Genomic DNA, 24,672 nt, shown 5'->3' with positions numbered 1-24,672 from the left:
AAAGAAAATGCAATCATGTTCGTATAATTTAGAAAAATTTACGAAATGAGTATTTTACAAATGTTACTACCTTGCCAAATAATAGCTTTGCAGCTTGCTATGATGACAATGAGCGGTCGCTGGGTTCTGTTGGCCAGTGACATGTGCATGAAAAGAGCAAGCTCGTTCCACATAGTTGCTTTAACAATGTTGTTGCTTAGAAAAGTAAGGATAGATAAGAAATTATATTATCTCGTATCAATGTTAAAATTTCGTAATATAATTTAATCTTACTTTTTGCCTGCGAGAACAAATCTGACAAAAATTTGTTCTTCTCCTCTAATGCTGACAAACTGGTGGATTGGTTCCAGATCCGTAACAATTCCACATACATCTAAGGACAATAGAAAAGGAATACTTCAGATCATGTAAGAAGTTTTAATTGCACAGGTTTACAATAATACAAATTAAGAAAAGATACGAACCAATAAGATAAGTGTCCTGCCATGCATGCTGTACAACTGTGTTCAAAGGAATGCAGTCAAACACATGTTTTGGAATAAATTCATGAGGTCCAGAAAATAGGTTAATTATTGTGGAGTCCGTCAAGAAAATGCGTTTATCATCTTTGAAGCACTGGTTTCTTTCGTGAGCTCGGTATCTCCTCACAATAAAATTCTCAATGTTAAACACATCACCTTCTACCAGTAATGATCCAAGCCTTAACATTATGGTGGAGTTCATCCTTGCATGAATGCGCCTGACCTGCATTAAATAATAAGACGCGGTGATACAGCTCCGGTTAGGAATGATGTATAAGAAGTTTGTTATAATTGAAGTGTCTGCTAAAAAAACTCACGTTCTCATCGACGAAGATCATGTTAATACCGGCAGTTTGACCGTTTACACGAATGTGGCGCCATTTTCTGTAAACCCTAACCCTAATTTTCCAATCCTGTTTTGCAGAAGGCTCAAGAGTTAGGAGACTGTCCATTTGTTTTTTGTTGTGCAAAATATTCTAAGATATGTGTTTTACATTATCAACATTTTCACATTTAGAGTACTTATATGAAAAATACTGGGCCATGTTTGGCCTATAATATGTTTAACCAATTTTGTTAAATTTAAAAATATGCTTTCAACTTTTAATCGATTTTATATATTTTTGTCTTTATCCAAATATATATTTGACTGCGAAAAAATATCAAAATAATCAATTTGATATAATATATATAAGACGATATTATATTCTGAGTGTGAGAAAGTAACCACCTGCTTACGTCGTAGCAACGCCCATGAATTTCCTATGTAAATATAACATTAAATTTGACAACCATGCACGTTTAAACTCATGAACTCATGAATACATCTGGTTCAAATTTGAAAAACTGTGATTCATTCAAACAATTTATTTTGACATTAAAATAGAACAACTTTTATTATTTCTTGATATTGTTAAGCTTATTAAAAATAGAGGATTTAATGTTAAAATATAATTAAAAGCATATAATTAATATGAAACCAAATAAAACCAAATAAATTTCATGACCACTTTTATAATTAATATGAAACCAAAAAAAAAATATAGATATTTGAACGATACAGTGTCTTCTTGAATTATCGTGCAACTTCGGATAATGAAAGATAAACGTGAATAAAACGAAGAAAAAAAGAAAAATTGGTTTGGTCAAATTTTGTAATTTAAAGAATTTTTCAATTGCAACAAAAAAGTAAAAATATAGATGTCAATCTTACACCATCTCCAATGGAGTTGGCTATAATCGTTAGCTAAATTGGACCTTTAGTGCATTATGTAAAATTTGCTAAACTTGTAAGACATTGTGCTTAGATGGTATTGGCTATATTGATTGGCTATAATTTGAAAATAGCATGTTATTAATATTTAGATTGTTATAAATAGAATATATCAGTTTAATATGGTAATTAATAATGTGTAATCACCCTACAGATTTCTTACAGGTCTTCTTATGGATGACAAATTTAGTCATCCACAGGAAGTTGGCTAAATTTATAGACAACAGGTCATTGTGGTTGGAGTGTGAAATTTTGAAGTGGTTGGGTAAATTTTTTATCTTTGGTATGACAACTCACCTTTTAACTAAAGGGTCTTCATGGTTTGAAAATTAAACGACTAAGTAATTAATTTGATTTTATACCAAATTTGTGAATTAAATTTTTGTCGCAATTTCTAATTTTTTAAATTTACATCTGTGCACTAATTACGCTTGTTAGGTCCAGATATGATTGTAGAAGGGGGGGGTTGAATACAATCGTTACAAAATAATCGCGGAAGTGAATCTGATTGAATATAACTTGCTAATCAGATTTATGATTAATTAATATAACAATGTTTGAAGTCGTTATATAATTAAAATGGTTCAGTTTTAATGTCCACTAAAGTTCGTAGAATAAACTCGACAGAGTATATTCTAGATTTAGTGATTAAAACAACCGGGTTATCAAAGCACAGAAAACTGTGGATATAACGATCAAGCAAGTTACGAACAACTTGAAAGCTTTACAAATGCTTTGATTTACAAAGTGATGAACACTTGAAATGAAGAATACTAAGCCATATTTATAGGCAAAGCATTTGTACTTGTAAGACAATTGAAAGACAAGACAATTGTGAGTAGCAAAGACAAAGTGGCAAGGGCAAGACAATTTTAGATTGCCTTGCAAGCACAAGACACAGCAGAAAGACAATTTTATAGCTAGCAAGACAATCCAGAACTTCGGTAGGACAATTGGAATTGTCTGCAGGAACCATTCGGCCAGACAATCAAGGATTGTCTTGGAAGCTTCATTCGGTCAGACAATCCAAGATTGTCTGGGAAGCCACAGACATTGTCTTGAAGGCAATTTATCTCGGTCAGACAAAGCCTAATTGTCTTGGAAGCCACAGACCTTCGGTAAGACAAAGTGATTGTCTTGCAGACTCACACAATCGATCAGACAAAAACAAATGCCTTGGCAGAAGACCAACACCCTTCGGCAAGACAATTTTAATTGTCTTGCTGCCACTCATTTCCTTTAGCAGGAAATCGGTAAGACAATACAGATTGTCTTGCTGAGCAAATTTGGATGAATTGTTGAATATATTAAATAGAAAATTATCCACTTAATTAATTTAACCATATAAATTCATAAATTAAATTAATTCGAGAGTGAATTAATTTAACAAATAAATTACATAATTAATATAATTATTTGAGAAGTGAAATAATAATCTATTAAATATTTAATCACCCATTCTTCAGTAAAACAGCTTCATGTCTTCTTTAAACATTAATAACTTCGTCTTGATCTGTCGAACGAACGAACCATCAAATCTGCTTGACTTCAAATATTTAATTTGAATAACTGATACACAGATGTACTGTCTGGTTCATCTGTATCTAGTTAAATCAAATATTCTTTGTCAAATAAACATTAAGAAATTGATTTGTTCGTCGAGTCTTCGTCTTGTAAGTACATCTTCATTAAATGGAATCTTCTGATAAAATAAAGTATAGAAACTTTATATCTTCTGAACTCCTGGACGTGCCACAAAAGATTATTTGTGCACTGAGGCTTGAACATATTAATGAACTTCTTTCAGTGGTGTGCAGCAGCATCCTGGAATTTATCTGACATATAATTCCCATAAATCATGTGACGTTCTTCGTACGGATTCCGATGACTTGCTATTTACTGAGCTTTCTTATCTGAGTTGAGTTGTACCTCTTCAAATACAAATAGGCTGAACATATGCCTTTCAATCTCCCCCTATTTGTTTGTTAACATAACATGCAAATTTCCTAGAGGATAACTCAACTAACAGATAAGACAAAGATTTAAACAATGGAATGTAAATAGCAAAAGTTTATGGCTTGCATTAAACATTAAACCATGATCATCAATAGATTACAAAAGGATGTTCCTTGAACATATCTAACAAATATCCTAATCAATCTACTCACTCAGAACGAGTGACTTCTCCTTCTTCAGCATCTGAATAGTGAATAATTGGAGTAGAAGGCTCATTCTGAGTAGGCTCTTCAGCTGCAGTGGATTCTCCACGCTTCTTTCTTTCACGAGCCAATGAAAGATGATATTGAACTTCTATGTCCACAGGGTCTTCGATGAAATCTGCTGGCTGAGATTGGTTGATATACTTCATCTTCCTGAAGTATTGTTGAATATTTCTCCTTGTGCAGTAGTTCACAATCTCAGTATCAGCATCAGCTTTGGCCTTAGTAGCGAAGCCCTTGGTACGAAGAATTGTTGATACAAGAACCATCTGACTAACATCATACTTAAGAAGATGTTGGTGGTCCAGGTAGAAGGTTCCAAACTTTCCCTCGTGAATGAACTTAACACAGTAGGGATTTCTGACAACTTGTGGACTGTTATGAATTGCACAATCCATAAGTCTGTCACGTAGGAGTTCATTCAGATTTGAGCTGCGTCTGATCTTGTTACGAATCACCCAGATTTCAGTTAGAGATAGAAACTTGAATAAATCAATTGAAACCCTGAATGTTCCGTTTCTCTGAGTAGAAATAATGATCTCCCATTCATTGAGAAGATTCTTGACACCAATAGTTAAATATTCTAACTCGAGAGCAAGAGCACGCATAAACATATCTTCATTAGGGTTAGCCTTTCTCAGGTCATAAATGAAGGATTTGAACTTACCATCGTTGAAAGGTTCCCTTTGAGGTCCAGAGAGGATTTGTCTAGCAATATCCCAGCTTTCACCAACTTTCCTGGAGATATCCTCTCTCTTTTCTTTGCACTTAGCATCCCACAGTTTCTGTTTCTCCAGCTTGACCAACTCATCAGTTGTCCTCTTTTCATCCACCAGTTTCTGCAGTTCCTGAAGCTTTGCTTTGCTAGCTTCATGTTGAGCTTTAAACATTTTTACCTTTTCCATGTGCTCAGGGTCCACAGACTGATCTTCATTGAAAAGAAAGCCTTCCTCGAAACGACCTTCTTCCTCAGCTTCAAAATAAGCAGAATCAAATGCATCATCATCATCAACATCTTCAGGAATATTGTCATAATCCTGATTAGTGAAGATGTTCTCAGTTTCAGGCATTTTGCCTTTAGATTTGCTAGCTGCAGAAGAATCCTTTTCACTTGCTCCTTCTCCACCCTTATCACTCCTATCAGTATCACCACCCTTATCACCACCCTTATCACTCCTATCAGCAGCATCAGCATTGCTGTCATCCTTATCTTTGTCATCCTTATCCTTCTCCCCCTTAGTTGAGGGATCCTCTGGAGTAGACTGAGATGTTGACGGATTGATCTTTAAGTGTTGAACAACTTGAGCCAAAGTTTGCTCCAAGTTGTCAAGTTTTGTCAGACAGAGCTCCTGAGTTTTATCAAATTTTTCCATCCTAGAGTGAATGCCCTTGACATGAGCATCTAATTCCTGTTTGAGAGAAGAAAATGAAGGATCAACAACCTTTTCCTGTAGAGTCACCAACTCTCCACTTCTGAATCTGGCATTCTCAGCATTCAACCTTGAAATCTCAGCTTTCAGGGCAGCCAATTGTTCCTGTAACAGATCAGTGTTGGTGTGTGCACTCACCTCACGAACACTCAAAGATTTATCACTATCCTCTCGTGCATGTGTTTCGCTCGGTGTTTGCCTGATTTCACTCGTGTTTGTCACACCGTCACCAGTACCTGTATATACAACCATAGTTCCCTGAGATGGAACTGCAGGTTGTGAAGGAACAAATTGTCCTTCAGATGCCTGTGAAGGCTGATGTACTTGCAGGTTGCCAAGTATAGCCTGATCCAAAAAGAAAGAGTGATCAGAAAGTTTTTCATATGACAATTTTTGAATATCTGTGCTCTCTCTAAGTGAAGAATTAAAAGACAAAGGTTCTACTAGCGTGAGTGCTAGTTGTGTGCTTGACTCTTTACAGGATACCGCGGTCGGACGGCCAATTTCAATAAATGCATTCTGTGGAGAGAATGAATCTAGAGACTGTATATTTACCATGTCAGTGTCCAAATCCTTTTGGGAGGAAATGGATGCGGCTGCAGTTGTCTCCGGTTCTGCCACCCTTTGCTTCTTATGAGACAGAGCTGCGGGTTCTCTCAGAATTGCACTCCCACTCCGTTTCCGGGCTACCATTCGAACAACTGGTGTATGAGTAGTGTCGGTTGATGTGTTTGATGAAGAATCAGTTGTTGAAACGAAAACGTCAGCTGGGTTATGAACCTGGGTGTTTACAGGTTCAATGCTGGGAGTCTGGAAATCAAATCCAATATCACAATCAAAATCTGCAATATCAACATTAAAGGTATCAGTGAGATTAGAAAGTACCTGAGCTACCTGTAAATCTGTCCTGAAGTCCTGTAGCTCTGGATTGATAGCAGAATCAGCAGGCAGAGGCTGAGAGGTTGATTGTGGTTGAGGAATGGTATGTGTATGTGTAAGTGAAGGTGATGGTTCAGATTGAGAGGGAAGAATGGAGGCTTGTTGGTCTGGGAAGAAGTTGTATTGTGGAGGGGATTGGTGTTAAGATTGGTGAGGAGAATTGTATGATGATTGGTGAGGTGATTGTTGTGGTGAATTGTAAGGAGGGTTGTAGGGAGAGTAATGTGAGGATTGGCTGGATGACTGATAGTCTTGAAGTAGTTGAAGTGGTTGATAGTTTTGAGGAGGTGATTGTTGTTGCGGTTGTTCTTGTTGTTGAGCTTGTTGTTGTTGTTGTGGTTGATATTGTTGCTGTTGTAGTGGTTCTGGAACTTGTACAGGTTGAAATGGAGCACTGAATTGCTCTAGCATGAAAGGAGTCACTACTAATGGCACATTGTCATGCTTTTTCTTGTTCACCAGCCGGGTCTGGATCTTGGCACAAGTCCTCTGAATAGGAACAACAGGAGAATCTATGTACATGTGCCTATCAGCATCATCCATTTTATCATTCATGAATAGCATCAGAAACCTGGGATAGAAGCATTCAACTTTCTCATTCCTTTGAATTTATCTCTGTGTAACAGACCCCATCTTTCTGATAATCTCCCTCAGCAATATCTTCCCAAAATTGATTCGACGGTTATAAGCTATGCTGAATCCAAAGATTTGCAGCATTGAAGATATATTCCCAAAGTTCTTACGATTAGTGGGAGCAAACACCTTGGCCAGGGTGTCAAAGAACACATCCCATTCAGCCTTCAGATTTCCCTTTGTCATCTTAGGGAGAAAAATCTGACCTTGATAGTGAATATCCTGAAAGAATTGTCTCAGTTCATCCTCTGAGGGATCTGGCTCAAAATTGTCCCTTGGAAGTCCTAAGATCCGGTTCACATCATCGACAGTGATTACAATACGTTTCCTGTTAGGTAGATCCCCTATTATCTTGTAATTCTCCAGAGTCGTAGAATTGACAGCATTTGAGTAGAAGTCAAAAAGAGGTTGCAGCTTGACTTGAATATCTGCTGTGAGCGCAGTACTGACGAAACTCTGTCTTGAAAGAAATCTAACCCAAGTCCGGAATCTATCAGAACAGTCATCGGGGTTAAGGCTGGCACAGTAGTTAGTCTCAGCAACCACAAATTCTCCGGCCATTTTTAATAATTAAAAATTGAATTAAGCGAGAATTTTTCAAATTAAATGTGAATTCTCAAATGTCTCGCAAATTTCAACTATTAATTAAAGCTTAATTAATTAATTAATAATTCGAAATATTAGAATAAAATCGAATTAAAAGTTAATTAATTTAAATTGCTTAAACAATTAAATCCGTGTAAGGCAAACACAGCCTTAATCTTCAAATAATCACCACTTAAACAAACAGCCAAACAAGTCCTTAACTTAGAAAATCCCCAAATTCAAAAACCAAGAACCCTAACTTCAAAATCCAAGCAATCACGAACTCGATTCTTCGGTTTCAGTAGAAGATGCACACAATCAACAAAACACGGTCAAGAATCAGCCAAGAACGATCCCTAAAAGCTCAAACTCAGAACAACTCAGTCCGAAAAAAAAAATCGGCAGAGATTCGACTCAAAATCGACCGATTAAAAGTAACAGAGCAAGCTTTAATGCTTGAAAAACACGAATCTCAGCAAGTTTTTGGTATAAACTTGAAAACCCAGTTCGAATGCGTGTAAATTTGTATGTGATCGTGTGTGTGTATGCTCGGTGTAGAAGATGAAGTATCGGGCAAGACAATATAGATTGTCTTGTTCGATTGCCTAACAGGTGTTTAAATACAAACCAACAAGACAAACACAAGTTTAGTCTCGGTAAGACAATTTAAGATTGTCTTGCCGAGATTTAACGAAGCAGACAAATAACGTGTCAGTAAGACAATTTCAATTGTCTTACTGATACAACAGGCGATAAATCGGCATGCTCGGTAAGACAATCTAATTGTCTTGCCGAGTAGTTTGAAACTTTACAGAAAAACCGGTTCAGCAAGACAATTTGATATTGTCTTGCCGAGCCAATCAGTAGACAATGTAATTGTCTAGCAGAAAATTAAATAACAATAAAAAATAATATGATTTTTGATTAATTTAAAAGATAAAACATTTTGCAATTAAAATCAAAAATTTATAATAAAAACAATACTATATATTACACAAATATTTTGTAAATTTCAACTTTAATTAAATATAAATACTTATGACTTTAACTTTAATTCAAAACGATGAATTAACTTAAAATCAAATATTTATGCTTAATTAATTTTGAAAAATACAAAATAATTACAAATAATTATCTAAATGCTTAGGGAATATTACAGGGGAGTGTATGAGCACTTAGAAAATTACAGACTAATATACAAACATGCATAATTACTCAGAATATTATCAGATAACATACAGAAAATCATATAAAATATACAAAAACATATAATGCATATGAAAAATATATACAAGAGAACTATGTCATATTTAACATCCCTAATTCACAAACCAGCTTAGAGAAAGTGGATTCATCCAGTGGTTTAGTGAAGATGTCAGCAATTTGCTCAGTCGTGGGTACAAAATGTAACACCACTGTACCATTCATGACATGTTCTCGTATGAAATGATACCTGATATCAATGTGCTTGGTTCTTGAATGTTGAACCGGATTGTTGGAAATGGCTATGGCACTTGTATTATCACAAAATATAGGAATTTTGTTTACTACAACACCATAATCATTCAGTTGGTTCTTGATCCACAAGATCTGAGCACAGCAGCTTCCAGCAGCTATATACTCAGCTTCAGCAGTAGAAGTAGACACGGAGTGCTGCTTCTTGCTATACCAGGAAACCAACCGACGTCCTAGAAATTGACAGCTTCCAGACGTACTCTTCCTATCAATCCTGCATCCTGCATAATCAGAATCTGTATAGCCGGTTAAGTCAAAACCAGTATTCTTAGGGTACCAAATACCTAATCCAGGTGTACCCTTAAGATATCTAAAGATTCTTTTGACGGCTATAAGATGTGATTCTTTAGGATCAGCTTGGAACCTAGCACACAAACATGTTGCAAACATGATATCTGGTCTACTTGCAGTAAGATAAAGTAGAGAGCCAATCATACCTCGATAGCTTGTGATATCAACTTTCTTACCAGATTTATCCTGGTCAAGCTTTGTGGCAGTGGCCATGGGTGTCTTTGCCGGTGAAGAGTCTTCTAGATTGAACTTTCGAAGAAGATCTCTGACATACTTGGATTGGCAAATGAATATTCCATCATCCTTTTGGCTTACTTGAAGACCAAGGAAGTAGGACAGCTCACCCATCATACTCATCTCATAATTACTCTGCATCAACTTAGCAAATCTCTTGCACAAGTTATCGTTAGTAGAACCAAATATAATATCATCAACATATATTTGTACAAATATCATATCCTTATCATGCAATTTGTAAAAGAGAGTTTTGTCTATGACACCTCTAGTAAAATTGTTTTCAATTAAAAACTCAGAGAGAGTGTCATACCATGTCCTTGGTGACTGCTTGAGTCCATAAACAGCTTTGAATAGGAAGTATACAAAATCAGCAAACTCTGGATTTTCAAAGCCAGGGGGCTGTTCCAGATATACTTCTTCTTCTAGCTTTCCATTCAGAAATGCACTTTTCACATCCATTTGATATACCTTGAAGTTGGAGTGTGCAGCAAATGCAAGAAATATTCTGATGGCTTCAAGACGAGCAACTGGAGCATAGGTTTCATCATAATCAATTCCTTCTTCTTGTGAATAACCTTTTGCAACCAGTCTGGCTTTGTTCCTTACAACAAAGCCATCACCATCTAACTTGTTACGGAAGACCCATCTAGCTCCAATTGTAGATTTTCCTTTTGGTCTTGGAACCAAGGCCCAGACTTCTTGTCTCTCAAATTGATTGAGTTCTTCTTGCATGGCAAGAACCCAATCAGGATCAGCAAGTGCTTCTTCTATTTTCTTTGGTTCTAGTTGAAATAGAAACCCAGAGAATAGGCATTCATTTGTCGTAGCACTTCTAGTCCTGACACCAACATCAGGATCACCAATAATCAGATCAAAGGGATGATCTCTGCTCCAAATCCTTTCCCTTGGAAGTTGTGTCCTTGATGATTCAGCAGTATTATCATTAAGCTGAAATGTGTGACTAGTTGATCCATCAGCTCCCCCTGAGTTGTTGCCAGGTTGACTTGATGATCCACCACTGGCATCAGTGGAATCTCCAGCATTATTGCCATTTCCTCCACCATTGCCTGGATCATTATCATTGTTGTCATCTCCTGTTGCAACCTCAGGTGGTATATCATCATCTGAATCAGAATCTGGATAGTTGTCAAACTTCAGAGATTCAGATGGATCAGCAGATTGTAAACTTGGGAGTTTAGTGTCATCAAATGTAACATTGACACTAACTTTTACTGACAGAGTATCAATTACAAAAACTCTATAAGCATTATTTGTATAACCAACAAAAATTGCTTCAGATGCCTTAGGCTCAAACTTGTTCAAGTTCTCTTCACCATCCTTGAGAACATAACACTTGGCTCCAAAGACATGAAGATGTTTGACATAAGGTTTCTTGTTGTTATACAGATGAAATGGAGTTTTCATATGATCCTTGTTGATCAAAGTTCTATTCTGGGTATAGCAGGTAGTAGACACAGCTTCAGCCCAAAAGTACAGAGGAAGCTTTGCTTCAGCAATCATAGTCCTTGCAGCTTCGATCAGTGTACGATTCTTTCTTTCGACGACTCCATTCTGCTGAGGAGTCCTTGGTGCTGAATACTGCCTTCTAATTCCCTTTTCAGAGAAAAAATTGATTAGAGTTTGATTCTTGAACTCAGTTCCATTATCTGATCTTATAGCTTTTACAGGAACACCCTTTTCCAACTCAACCAACTTGATATGATCAATTACTGTCAGGGGAGTTTCATCCTTAGAAGCCAGGAAGTAAACCCAAGTAAATTTTGAGAAGTCATCCACAATAACTAAGGCATATCTTCCTCCATTAATAGATGCAACATTCACTGGGCTAAACAAATCCATATGCAGCAAATGAAGTGGATCTGTAATGGTATTGATGGTTTTGCCTTTGTGAGATGCTCTCTTCGCTTTTCCTTTCTGACAAGCTTCACAAAGATCATCAGTTGAGAATTCCAGGGAAGGCAAGCCTCTCACTAGATCTCTCTTGACTAGAGAGTTCATGGTTTTGAAGTTGAGGTGTGAGAGCTTCTTATGCCATAACCAACTATCTTCAGCAGACGCTTTGGCGTAGAAACAGTGAACTTCGTTTCCTGGTCCTGAAGACAAATCAGCTACGAATATATTGCCTTTCCTTATGCCACATAGTGAAGGACGCTTATCCTTGATATGTTTAATGATACATATCTCCTTTTCAAAATGAACATAATATCCTTTGTCACAGAATTGACTGACACTTAGGAGATTATGTTGAAGTCCTTCAACTATTGCAATATCTTCTATGATGATCCTTCCAATTTTGTACTTGCCATATCCCACAGTACGACCTTTGCTATTATCAGCAAAGCTCACTGTTGGGTCAGCTCCTTCTCTTATGTCTTCCAGCAGGGATCTATTGCCAGTCATGTGCATTGACGCTCCACTGTCAAGCACCCAGGTAACACGAACAATTCCACTGGCACCCTGCAAAAGACAACTTGATTAAGCATTCCTTGGGACCCACACTTGATTGGGTCCAGCAAACTTAAAGAACTGATTTCTATCAGGTGTAACAACAGAGCCTCTTGGACTGATACTAGGTTCAGACTTGACTGAACTTACTTCCTTAACAACAGCCTTATAAACCTTAGTTTTAGGCTTTGGAACATAAGTCTCCTTCCTAACACGAGTAGGACTAGCAGTCTTTGATCTAGCATGCTTGTTGTTTGTGTGTTGTCTAGGTGATGTGTTTTCATTTTTAGCATGCAAATTTTTAAAATAAGCAGACATCAAATTGAAAGCACAAGTCATACAATTATCAACACTACAAGATTTATGACATGCATCAAACGCAGGACCAACAGGAGTATCAGTCATAATAACAGGAACATCAACAGATTCTACTCTACTATTGTTAACAGTTTTAAAATTCTCAGTAGAATGGCATCTATTGTTTCTGTTCTTACTATTCACAAAGTTATTAGGCTTGTTGAACTTAGTTCTTTCAGAGTTGACACCTAAACCAGCTTTAGGCAACCTAACATTGCCTTTCACTTTGATTGGTTTCAGGTTTGTCAGAATCTCATCTCTCATCTCATTACTCTCTTTCATTTTAAGGTCTTCCTGTTTTAGTTCATATCTAATGACAACAGGAGTTTCTAAAAGAGGTTCAGCTTCTGAGGTTTTAAACAAAGGTTTAAGGGAATCTTTCAAAACAAAAGGAATCCCTCTCTCCTCAGCACTCTTCTTAAAAGGAGTAATGTTACTAGCCTTACCTACAGATTTGTTATAGTCAAAACCTATTCCAACAGTTCTCTTGATCTCTTGTTTATCATTAAGTTCTTTGACTATCATGGAGGCATCCTTAAAGGCTTTACATTTCACTTTCTCTTCGTCTAGCTGAAGTCTTAAAGCAATCTCACCTTTCTCTAAAACTTTGACTTTAGCACATTGTAATCCTAAATCCATAGTCAATTGTTCTATTTTAGGTTTTAATACTTTCATCTCATTCATCTTATAAGCATGAATTTCTAAGACTAAAGTATCAATTTTAAGATTAGCAGCTTTCATCTTTTTAATAGCATCATCTCTTTCAAGTCCTAATTGCATAAACAGTTTAGGGCATGTAGGATCTACCTGAAAGCTTCCAGCAGGAGGAGGTGAAGATGATCCAGTATTAGCCATGAAAGCAACATTCCCTAGCTGCTCCTCTTCATCACTATCTGTATCATCCCAACTTTTGCCTTCTGCCAGATAAGACTTGCTCTTGAAGTTTTGACTTCCAGAAGTACCATGATGCTTTCTTACTAAGGCATCATACTTCTGCTTCAGCTCATCATACGAATCCTTTTTCTTTCCTTGAACCTTGGGCTGCTTGCATTCAGTTGCAAAGTGTCCAGGTTCACTACAGTTGAAACATTTAAATTTACTTCTGTCCACCATCCCAGTCTTGTATCCTCCTTTGCTTGTTGAAGATGAATAGCCTCCCTTCTGAAACTTACTAACAGTAGGTTTGTATTTATAGGAAGGGTTCTTCCGGAATCTCATGTTTCCAAACTTCTTGGCAAACAGGGATAGAGATTGATCTTCTAACTGTTCAAGCTCTTCCATTGTATAGAACTCTTCGTCACCACTGGAAGAAGCAGTCTGACCCATCTCAGGTACAACAAATTCCTGAGTAGTCTTAGAAGGAACAACAACATCCTTCTTCTTTTCTTCCAGTACAGGTGACTCAACAACTAGAGCTCTCGAATGGTACAATTTACAACAGCATTGTACATCACTGGATCTAGAGATTCAACCAAAATTAGTTGAAGAGCATCATCTAAATTCATCTGTTCACTCTCTTCATCTGTGTACTCAGAAAGTTCTTTCGGAATGATCTGATGAGGTATTAACACACCATCCTCTTCGTGTGCTAATATGACATTCATCGGAGTAGTAACACTTTTGTCCAAAATCCCGATGTATTTTCTGTTCGCAGTGCGGAGGAATAGGAACATGTGCCTCTTCCATAGGCCAAAGTGTTCCTTGCTGAACGGTGGGATTTTAATGCTACTGATCTTTTGTGTACTCATGTTTAAGGATTTGAAGTGAATAGTGTTTGGATGAGATTTGGATTTTTGAAAGAAAAATATTTTAAATCAAAATTAATTTTTGGAATAAAATTAATTCGAATAAAAAATATTTGGACGTTACAGAGTGTGTATAGGATCTGATACGGAAAATGGTATCAACCGCTCTGATGCCAATTGTTAGGTCCAGATATGATTGTAGAAGGGGGGGTTGAATACAATCGTTACAAAATAATCGCGGAAGTGAATCTGATTGAATATAACTTGCTAATCAGATTTATGATTAATTAATATAACAATGTTTGAAGTCGTTATATAATTAAAATGGTTCAGTTTTAATGTCCACTAAAGTTCGTAGAATAAATTCGACAGGGTATATTCTAGATTTAGTGATTAAAACAACCGGGTTATCAAAGCACAGAAAACTGTGGATATAACGATCAAGCAAGTTACGAACAACTTGAAAGCTTTACAAATGCTTTGATTTACAAAGTGATGAACACTTGAAATGAAGAATACTGAGCCATATTTATAGGCAAAGCATTTGTACTTGTAAGACAATTGAAAGACAAGACAATTGTGAGTAGCAAAGACAAAGTGGCAAGGGCAAGACAATTTTAGATTGCCTTGCAAGCACAAGACACAGCAGAAAGACAATTTTATAGCTAGCAAGACAATCCAGAACTTCGGTAGGACAATTGGAATTGTCTGCAGGAACCTTTCGGCCAGACAATCAAGGATTGTCTTGGAAGCTTCATTCGGTCAGACAATCCAAGATTGTCTGGGAAGCCACAGACATTGTCTTGAAGGCAATTTATCTCGGTCAGACAAAGCCTAATTGTCTTGGAAGCCACAGACCTTCGGTAAGACAAAGTGATTGTCTTGCAGACTCACACAATCGATCAGACAAAAACAAATGCCTTGGCAGAAGACCAACACCCTTCGGCAAGACAATTTTAATTGTCTTGCTGCCACTCATTTCCTTTAGCAGGAAATCGGTAAGACAATACAGATTGTCTTGCTGAGCAGATTTGGATGAATTGTTGAATATATTAAATAGAAAATTATCCACTTAATTAATTTAACCATATAAATTCATAAATTAAATTAATTCGAGAGTGAATTAATTTAACAAATAAATTACATAATTAATATAATTATTTGAGAAGTGAAATAATAATCTATTAAATATTTAATCACCCATTCTTCAGTAAAACAGCTTCCTGTCTTCTTTAAACATTAATAACTTCGTCTTGATCTGTCGAACGAACGAACCATCAAATCTGCTTGACTTCAAATATTTAATTTGAATAACTGATACACAGATGTACTGTCTGGTTCATCTGTATCTAGTTAAATCAAATATTCTTTGTCAAATAAACATTAAGAAATTGATTTGTTCGTCGAGTCTTCGTCTTGTAAGTACATCTTCATTAAATGGAATCTTCTGATAAAATAAAGTATAGAAACTTTATATCTTCTGAACTCCTGGACGTGCCACAAAAGATTATTTGTGCACTGAGGCTTGAACATATTAATGAACTTCTTTCAGTGGTGTGCAGCAGCATCCTGGAATTTATCTGACATATAATTCCCATAAATCATGTGACGTTCTTCGTACGGATTCCGATGACTTGCTATTTACTGAACTTTCTTATCTGAGTTGAGTTGTACCTCTTCAAATACAAATAGGCTGAACATATGCCTTTCAACGCTCATCAGTATTATTCATAAAATTAGCAAAAAAAATTTATAAATTTTATAAGTATGATAAAGCCTATAATTTGGCAAGAGTGTTTTCATGTTTATTCGTACTTGAACCAAAATTCGATATTCTTTTGATTTTGCTTTTGGCAGAACACAACCATGCATCATGTGTGAGCCATATTCACAAAAGGTTAAAAACCGTTAAGAAGATATGTTCAACTTTATTATAATCAATCCATTACATTTAACCATATAAAACTGAAAAATATTAAATTGATTGCGTATCAATTATCAACTGCAACCAAACAGTTACAAAAACCAAAAGGCATGCAGTTACAACGAGTTTTGGTCAGTTTACAAAGCGCTTCGGTTTATATATATATATATATCCAACTAATTATGAAAATTAATAACATATATGTGCCTTGAGAAATATGTCTTCACCACAGTTAGGAAAGAGGAAGAGATTTCAGGATATGAAGGAAAACGTGGTCGATGAAATCTATAATTTGGTAATTGCTTCAAGTGATTTTGTTACCGAGATCGAAGCAGCAAATGAAGAATTCATTAGCATGTTCAAAAATATGGAGAAGCGACAATCTAACTTGATTACTCAGGTTGTTGGAATTAACGAAAAATACGGGTAAAGCAATATGTTTTATTAGTAGTTAATAGTTTACATAATAATATGGTCATGAGTTGAGACAAATTTATATTCGCAGGAGCGTTGTTGATCTTGTTGCGAAAAGGAAGAAACCTATAATTGGAGGAATATCAACTGCATTTCAATCCTTGCTAGTTAGCTATTCTATCAATACGGACAGATTCTTGGATGATACTGAAAGTTCGCTTGAGAAGCACAGTGCTAAAACAAAGAAGGCGGTGGATAACATGATTAATAATTTCAACGAAACAGTTAAAGTGTGGGGGGAAAAGTCAGATAATTAGAAGGAGCAAGCTAAGATGGTTGCCAGGAACAAAGTTCTGCTCAAAATGCAAGTAAATGAATTCAGGAGTGTCCTGTATGGTTATGATCCTGAAAATGATTAGTCCCATTCAGATGATTCTAATTAAAGTATGTGTAAATGTTTAATTTCATGGCTTGAAAATGTTTGCTTAATTTTCTGCTTTTATTGCTAAACTAATGCTACTTAAATTCTTCTTGGTAAAACCTCTGTCATATAAATTGCAAGGTATTTGTTATAATAGATTATGTTACATATATTTCAATTGAAATGAAATAGATATTGATTAGATATCTTATACACAAAATGAAATCTTCATCACTGTTAGGCACATATTTGTTCTTAACATCAGTAAACAGGTTGATGATACAGTCTATGTTTAGGGGTCATTTGTTAAATCTGGACCATTTTTTCTCGATGATTGAAATCTGAATGAATGAAATAATCTGGATGGTGAATAAAAATTGTTGTTTGTTATCTATATTATCTGAATGACAAAATTCATGAGTTTGATAAGACACATATGATTTATTCATTATTATGTATGACATATTTTATTTTATATTAATTTTTTGTCCAGTTAGAGCATAGTCGTAGGTTCAACAATCACAATTACACATGAACGAATAATAAAATGAATATCTACTTCAAAAATAAAATAAAATAATATCAAGATTTAATAATAATATAATATTAAAATTTTAATTTTTAAGATCTTAAAAAAACGATTATTTATATATATTATTTTTTAATTTGATTAATTATATACATATACTAATTATTGTAGATAAGGAAATACATATTTGATTTTATAAGAAGAATATTTGAATATAAATATTAATTACATAAAAAATAAAATTACACGTAGAAATAAAAGTGTTAATATATTTTAGGATTTTAAAAATATTCCGTTATCAATAATATCGACATTACTAATAGTTATATGTACTTTTTATTATTTTGATTTTTTATAATTATATATTAATTTAATATTTAATAGTATAATTATTGACAAAAAATGATGCAAACTATAATAAGCGGTAATAATATAATAAAAGATGAAACAATTAAATGTATTGATTAATTTTTAAAAAGTTATAAGCTAATATCAGGTCACATCTGAGTATTAGGTCACAATCTGAACGAGAGGGGTATATTTTTTAGCACGGCTCGTCCAGGAACTTTTTGGCATCGTCCAGCTAAAAAGGAAATTAACAAACAATCTTAATCAACAATAGATGAGTCGTTCAGCACATCAGGTGTCATTCACTTGTTAACAAATGACCCCTTACTCTGTAATTTCATAATACTGTATTAGTGTACCAACCAACTTCATGATAGATATTATGATCTATGTAGGAAAAGATATGTAACGAAACAATCTAATTGGTAGTAAAAATAGGGGTGAGAAGTTATGTTACAATCTTGTCACAGGAATGATAAATTCAAACCAAACATACTTAGGCGACATTAAGTTTCCAAACGTATTACAACAAAAGTCATTTAAAAAAGGTATTATCATTGTGCCTTACTACAAACATTGATACTTAACAAACTTAGATAGAAAACAGGGTACCTGAGCACTTATTCCTTCATTCAGGATCCGTTTGTGTAGTCCACATACCTAGTGGAATTTCCTCGTCCTCATCTGCATCAGCCGCAAGATTAACCTTACGAACATTCTTCAATAATTTCTTCTTTCCCTTGGTCCTGTTAGTAGATTTGAGCGTGTCCGGAGTGCTTTTACCAAGATGTTTGGATGTCTGAGTTAAGCCGCCCTGAAATCCAAACAGAACATTAAGTAATTGAAGAACATGTTGTAGTGCTGCTATTATATTATCATGATATAGTACCTCTGTTATTGATGGTTATTCTCTAATGTATGTATCACCGTCAGAAATGGGAGAAATACATTCATTCTTTGGTGAAATACTCAAGTCAGATGCATGAAATATATTTGTTTTCTTCTGAGATTGAGACCTTTTAAGAGATAGGGTTAATTTGCAAGACAATTTCTCCAAAGAAAGAAGAATTGCTGGAAACTTCCCATCATTTCCTTCCTGCTTGGTAAGATTGTTGTTAATATTTAACTTATATTGCATACTATACCTAAACAAAGCTGTTAATAATGAAAATATATGCCATACAAAAGAAGATGGACGTACTTGCATTTGCTTGCACTGTAGTTCAAAAACAGATTCACCAATAACTCTGCGAACTTCTCTATCATAGAGAATAATTCCAATTGTACCAGTATGGTCAGAAGCTAACACGCATACTCGGAATCTATTTCAAAAATATATAGGCATTTAAAAATTGTTAGGAGATTGCATTTGAGACGAAATGAACAAAATACGCGTGTGCTGTGACATGGTAATTTTAAGAAAGTGGTTGAACCTTGTATTAGGATATGGCTCAATCTTGTTACAATGATCACATTTAAACTTCCCATTTTATTTTTCAATATCAGATGAACATCCACAGCAAATGTGATAAAACCATAAATCCTGATTGGTGATTCGATTTATGGTTACCTCGCAAACAACTTTCATCTACACAAAATTAATTAACCAAGCTACCGTTATAAAATTTCATTTCACATTTTTATGGACAACATAGCATTACATATTTTGAACATGGAATTATGAGATTAAAGTTAAAACCTCTTCTGTTTCAGGAATTAGGCTTTTAATTTCTGCAACAGACATGTTGGGGTCAGGTTCAAATCTAGCCATCTCCATTTGTGTTGTACGAAATCCAGATTGTTTGAAACTGTATACAAAGTGCAATATTAAAAATACATGTCGTAATTAGTTATAATTAAGATAAATTATACCAAATTAAAAATAAATTCCTGTGGAATACCTGGCATGAAGCATGTTAACACTATGGTGAGAGTAGTTGAAGAAATAACGCGTTGCAGGATAGTTAGACAAACTCAGTATCTCTGTAACCGCATTTCAATGAAATATTATGGTCATAGAATGTAATATAATTTCTCAACGGTTTATATCTAGCTTTATATTATAAGGAATCTTACTTTCCCAAATGTTAGCTTTCACGCTAGAAAGGATCAGAACAACTGTATCATCTTTGATCTCCTTGTAATCATCGTAAAATGTATGACCAAAACTATCCCACAGAGTAACCTTAACATAATAGCTTTAACAAACTAAGTTCGAGGAAATATAAGTATAAATTATATGGAAAAAGATACATGCAAAAGAATATAAATAAACTACCTTCCATCAGTGAGATCAAATTTGACATAAGACTGCTCTTCGTTATTTTTGTTTACGAAATGCCTGGGAAATTCAACGTTTTGAACAACACCAACAACGTCTAACAAAATGATAAAAAAGATAAATATTCTTTTGAGGAAAAAATAATATTGGCAACCTTAAAACTTCATGAGATACATGTAATAACAAATATATCATGAATCATAGAGGAATTACCTATCAGGAACGTATTCTGGTTGACTATTGGCAATAATTCAGAAATATCATAGAATCCAAACACATTCGCAGGTATTAGATTATCAGAGCCTGGATACTTGAATTCTTGGGTGTAGGAGGAAAAGTAAATATGTGTATCATCTTTGAAGCACATATGCTTCTCCTTCTCAGTGTAAGGTTTGACGCTAAAATTCTGAATAACGTAGATTTCTCCTTCCTCCAGCGAACCGTCAAATTTTTTCAAATGAGCTTCTCCGATGAAAGCATGTTACCGGGTGTTCTACAGTAATTTAAGCACAGACGCTATAAATGAATAGATTATTGGACAAATCTTTTAAAAAGAGTGAAACTTGTCAAAAAATGTACCTGATCATCAACCAGTATGATATTCCAACCCTTGACATTAGTGGTGTTCTTCTGAATACTTTCCCACTTCCTTGAAATTCTTACCTTCACTTTCCAGTTATAGTTGTCTGGATCTGTGGATGTAAGGGAATCATATTTCTCGATCGCCATTGTTGCTGCCTTGCTCGTAATGTTAAGACTGAGATGATAAATGTTTTGGTAGGAGAGAGTGGTTGGGGGCTCAATAATGTTTTTTGAAAATGGAAAAACTTTTCGTACATATACTGGAAGAAAGAGACAGCTTGGGTAGATGCAAGTCTAATCATTGATTTGAACCTTTCTCTATTGAGAAATTCAAGTTTTTTTTACAATTAAAAGAAAGGTCGCTAGATGATTTTCTAAAATTTGAACTGGATAACATTTATTACAATTTTTTACATTATCAAATGGGAGAACAATAATATATGAAACATATTTTATGAATGCAGATTTGGAATTAATATATTAAAAAAATGTACAATGGTAATATTTATAATATCCATAGTTAAAACCAAAAAAACAAACACACATCTATATTACTCTGTAACATTCTACTTTCGTTAAAAAAAACTTCGCATAGTGACATATTGTTCAAGACCCTAGTAGATCATAGTTATTACTGACTGCTACTTTTTATGTACTCATTTTGTAAAAACTTTTTTTTATTCAAATTAATTGAAGAAAATAAAAAGGTTTTTTTTTAAATGTAGCATTATAATGTATGTAGACAGGTAGAGATTGGAAAATAACAAAAAATAATTTAACGGTACATACGATAAAAACATGTAATTAACAAATATCATAATTAGCATTTAGCATAAACAATCAAATCGCAAGGTTTTGTTGAAGGTTTGACATTCTTCAAGCATCAGAATCTGAAAGCACAATTAACTTTTCAACTGCATTTCTGCTGCCGCCAACCTGAAAGGAAAATATTCATAAGAATTTGTGTTTAGTTAATACATGTGCTTAGATTGATATAATAGTAGGCTGAACCTTCAAGATGGATAGAATTTCTCTAACGTGGAAAAGAGGATTTCCATTATGATTTGCACAACTTGGAAGATCAATTTCAAGGAAGAACTCTGTGTTAACAATGTCCTTCAATGATAATAGGATGCGAGCTTCTAAAGTTAAGTGCTGGAAGATATTATTTTCCCATGACAAAAATAAGCACGGTAATATTGCTTGTTGTATAAATTGCATAAGAAAAATATTTAATACCAGTTGAATTTCAAACACAGTTTTCCCAAGCAGTTTCTCTACTGCATTATCACCAAGCAAAATATATAACTCCGCACTTTTGTCAAAAGCTTGAGCAATTAAACGATACCTGGTTATGTCACATTCACATGTCAGACCAAGTTAGAACAACCAAAGAAGAAAATTCAAAAAACAGAGCTCTCGATTGAAATTTACCTTTTATCAGCCATGACAATTTTTACCTTACAGTGTGGACACTTGTTAGATCCCGCATTTTCTTCAAATTCTAAACCACATTCAGAACAAATACATATATACCATTCCTCATGTTCATCTATGTTCTTTACCGTCATCCGACAAACAACTCGGCACTTTTTAAAAATAAAATGGTTAGGTATGATATAATGAATAGTTAAATAATTGTCAATAACATATTGCAATTTGTTATATATACCTGGATTTCTCTACGATTGATATCTATCAAGTCGGCGACATAATATGGATTGTATAACTTCACAGGTTTGGACTGTTCTAGAGAGAACATCCTACATAATTAAAATAACTTGTGTCATCTTATAACAAACTTAACACATTTACAATGGTTAATACATTTAAGAGTATTGAACTTACTTATTGGCCAAGTGTTGCACAATAGTAGTTTCAGTGGTTATATCAAACCTAGTAGCCGGATGATTGGTGAATGAGCAAACACCTACATGTGAAATGTTGAATACCAAAAGGATTTTAAGAAAGCTATCCAGAATAAATAGCAAGCTAATTTTGAGATTTACAATTGGTTCATATAGGATTTGAATAAAAATAATTCAATAGTTTACCACAGTCGACAGTAAGTTTGCAACTTTGAAGTACAATGACAGCCAATTCATCATTTATCCCAGACATGAATTTAAGAAACTGTTCACATATTGCATCCCAAAGAGTCACTTGAAAAATTTCCCTACAACATATGTATTAGTCGTTTGGCCAGAAAAGTATCATTATCTACACATATATATATATAATCAAAAATTATTTGAGCATCCCAAATAATAATGTACTAACATGCCATCAGTAATCCCGAACTCGACAAACTTTTCTTCCACACCTTCATTATTAATAACAATAGAGGGAAGTTCTACACAACCAATAAGGCCAACTATATCTAAAAAACATTGAGATTAAGATATTATTAGCAATTAACAAAAGTCCAAAGATATATTTAATTATTTGCCTAAATGAAATGTACCAATTAGAATGTTGTTATCGTGCTTGATATGTCGAACATCTTTTAAAAAAACAAAATCAAAACAATACTTCGGAATTGCTTTATCATTAGGACCAAGTGCCTTTACTTCAGGGTGTTCGTGGAAGAGGATATAATAGGAATTCTTTGACACACGATGAGTAATGTCGTGACTGAACAGAACTACAGAGAAATTGAATAACGAATACATCTCACTTTGGTGTAGTAAAGGATGGAATCTACCCACAATCCTAGGGTTTATATAAGCTTCAATTGAAGTTCCCTGAACCAAAAGGATGAACAAAGTTAACTACTTAAAGATATTACGATCACACATAATTATAAAGTGAAAACAAAGTATATATATCAGAACTTACGTTCTCATCTAACAATTTCATGTTTAACCCCACTGGTCCCGTTGAAACTTCATCTTTGATAGATTGCCATAAAGAGAGGATCCGAACATCTATGCTGCATCTATTAGTTGATGATGTGAGAGAATTCAGAAATGGAGCCATGGTTGAAATGATTATCCCCAATTTGAGTTCGGAATTGATTGAGAGCGACAAATAAATTTGAAAAACCCTAATCCTCTTAGTCAGATATTGCTTAAAGAAACGATTTAAAACCTGGAAAGGTGAAGCGAGCCTACCACCCATTACCCGCAAATGGTCAAATTGCCTTATACAGATGTTTATTACTACCTCCGTTCCTAAATAATACTCCGTCTATTTTGAAATATAAATCTTTTGATTTTTTGCACCTGTTTCCCAATCTTTTGACCGCATGCTAAAAAACATTATTTTCGAAATCTTCTCTTTTTTAATAAAAATATCTGCTTGATATAATTGTTCAAAATAAAAAAATTTTAAAAATAATAATTTTAAGTGTGCGGTCAAAAGACGGACAAATACGTGTCAAAAAGTTAAGCGACCTATATTTCAAAACCAAAGGAGTAGTCAATTTGACTTTGTGCACGTAATTTCAGGTGTACAAAAAATATAATTCTACGTCTTATTTTCAAAAATTCATTTTTTTGAATAAAAGTTTGAAATCTATATTTTGATTCAAAAAAAGAAAATTTATAAAATAACGTGTAGAGATACTTTTTTTTGCACCGAACAATACGAGCAAAAAGTCATTATGATGCATCTATTAGTTGATGATGTGTTTATCTTTTAGATTGTTATGATAGAATATTTCAGTTTAATATGTTAATACATGATGTGCAATCTTCGTTTAGATTTCTTACAGAACTATAAAGATTCGACAGATTGTAATTAGATTAAATTGGAATATCTTCATTCGAAAAATTTTTGAATCTTCAATCAAGTGCAAAAAAAAAAAATCTAAGCGGGATATTTTTTAATCTACTTTAACATATATTTTTAAATGATTTAAATATATATATAAAAAAAGGAAAATCTCTGTCCACAAAATAGTCAATTTCCTACACAAAAATAGATACGTCACAACTAAAAAGGGACAGTGGGATTATTTT

The 24,672-nt window shown here is 34.3% G+C and overlaps 1 protein-coding gene across 11 annotated transcripts; it reads right to left on the bottom strand.

Moving 5' to 3' along the window:
- Positions 1-18,263: 18,263 nt before the first annotated feature.
- LOC108192704 (uncharacterized) lies at positions 18,264-23,823 on the bottom strand. 11 transcript variants are annotated; one of them, XM_064078982.1, is made up of 19 exons: positions 23,549-23,823; positions 23,175-23,454; positions 22,991-23,090; positions 22,765-22,886; positions 22,559-22,640; positions 22,383-22,473; positions 22,145-22,299; positions 21,950-22,058; positions 21,722-21,865; positions 20,708-21,646; positions 20,342-20,621; positions 20,126-20,225; positions 19,924-20,032; positions 19,749-19,830; positions 19,547-19,655; positions 19,281-19,435; positions 19,049-19,169; positions 18,737-18,943; positions 18,264-18,661 (listed from the first exon to the last, which is right to left on the bottom strand). In XM_064078982.1, exons 1-10 carry the CDS (start codon positions 23,687-23,689, stop codon positions 21,587-21,589), a joined length of 1,284 nt encoding a protein of 427 aa, XP_063935052.1. In that variant the 5' UTR covers positions 23,690-23,823; the 3' UTR covers positions 18,264-18,661; positions 18,737-18,943; positions 19,049-19,169; positions 19,281-19,435; positions 19,547-19,655; positions 19,749-19,830; positions 19,924-20,032; positions 20,126-20,225; positions 20,342-20,621; positions 20,708-21,586. The 11 variants fall into 11 exon arrangements, with proteins under 11 accessions (XP_063935052.1, XP_063935053.1, XP_063935054.1 ...); XM_064078983.1 differs by having other exon boundaries at positions 21,722-21,826; XM_064078984.1 differs by having other exon boundaries at positions 21,722-21,810.
- Between the last annotated feature and the right edge of the window lie 849 nt (positions 23,824-24,672).

The sequence above is a fragment of the Daucus carota genome, chromosome 6 (genome assembly GCF_001625215.2).
Source record: "Daucus carota subsp. sativus chromosome 6, DH1 v3.0, whole genome shotgun sequence".
NCBI lineage: Eukaryota > Viridiplantae > Streptophyta > Magnoliopsida > Apiales > Apiaceae > Daucus > Daucus carota.
This window is presented reverse-complemented; position numbering and strand designations above follow the sequence as displayed.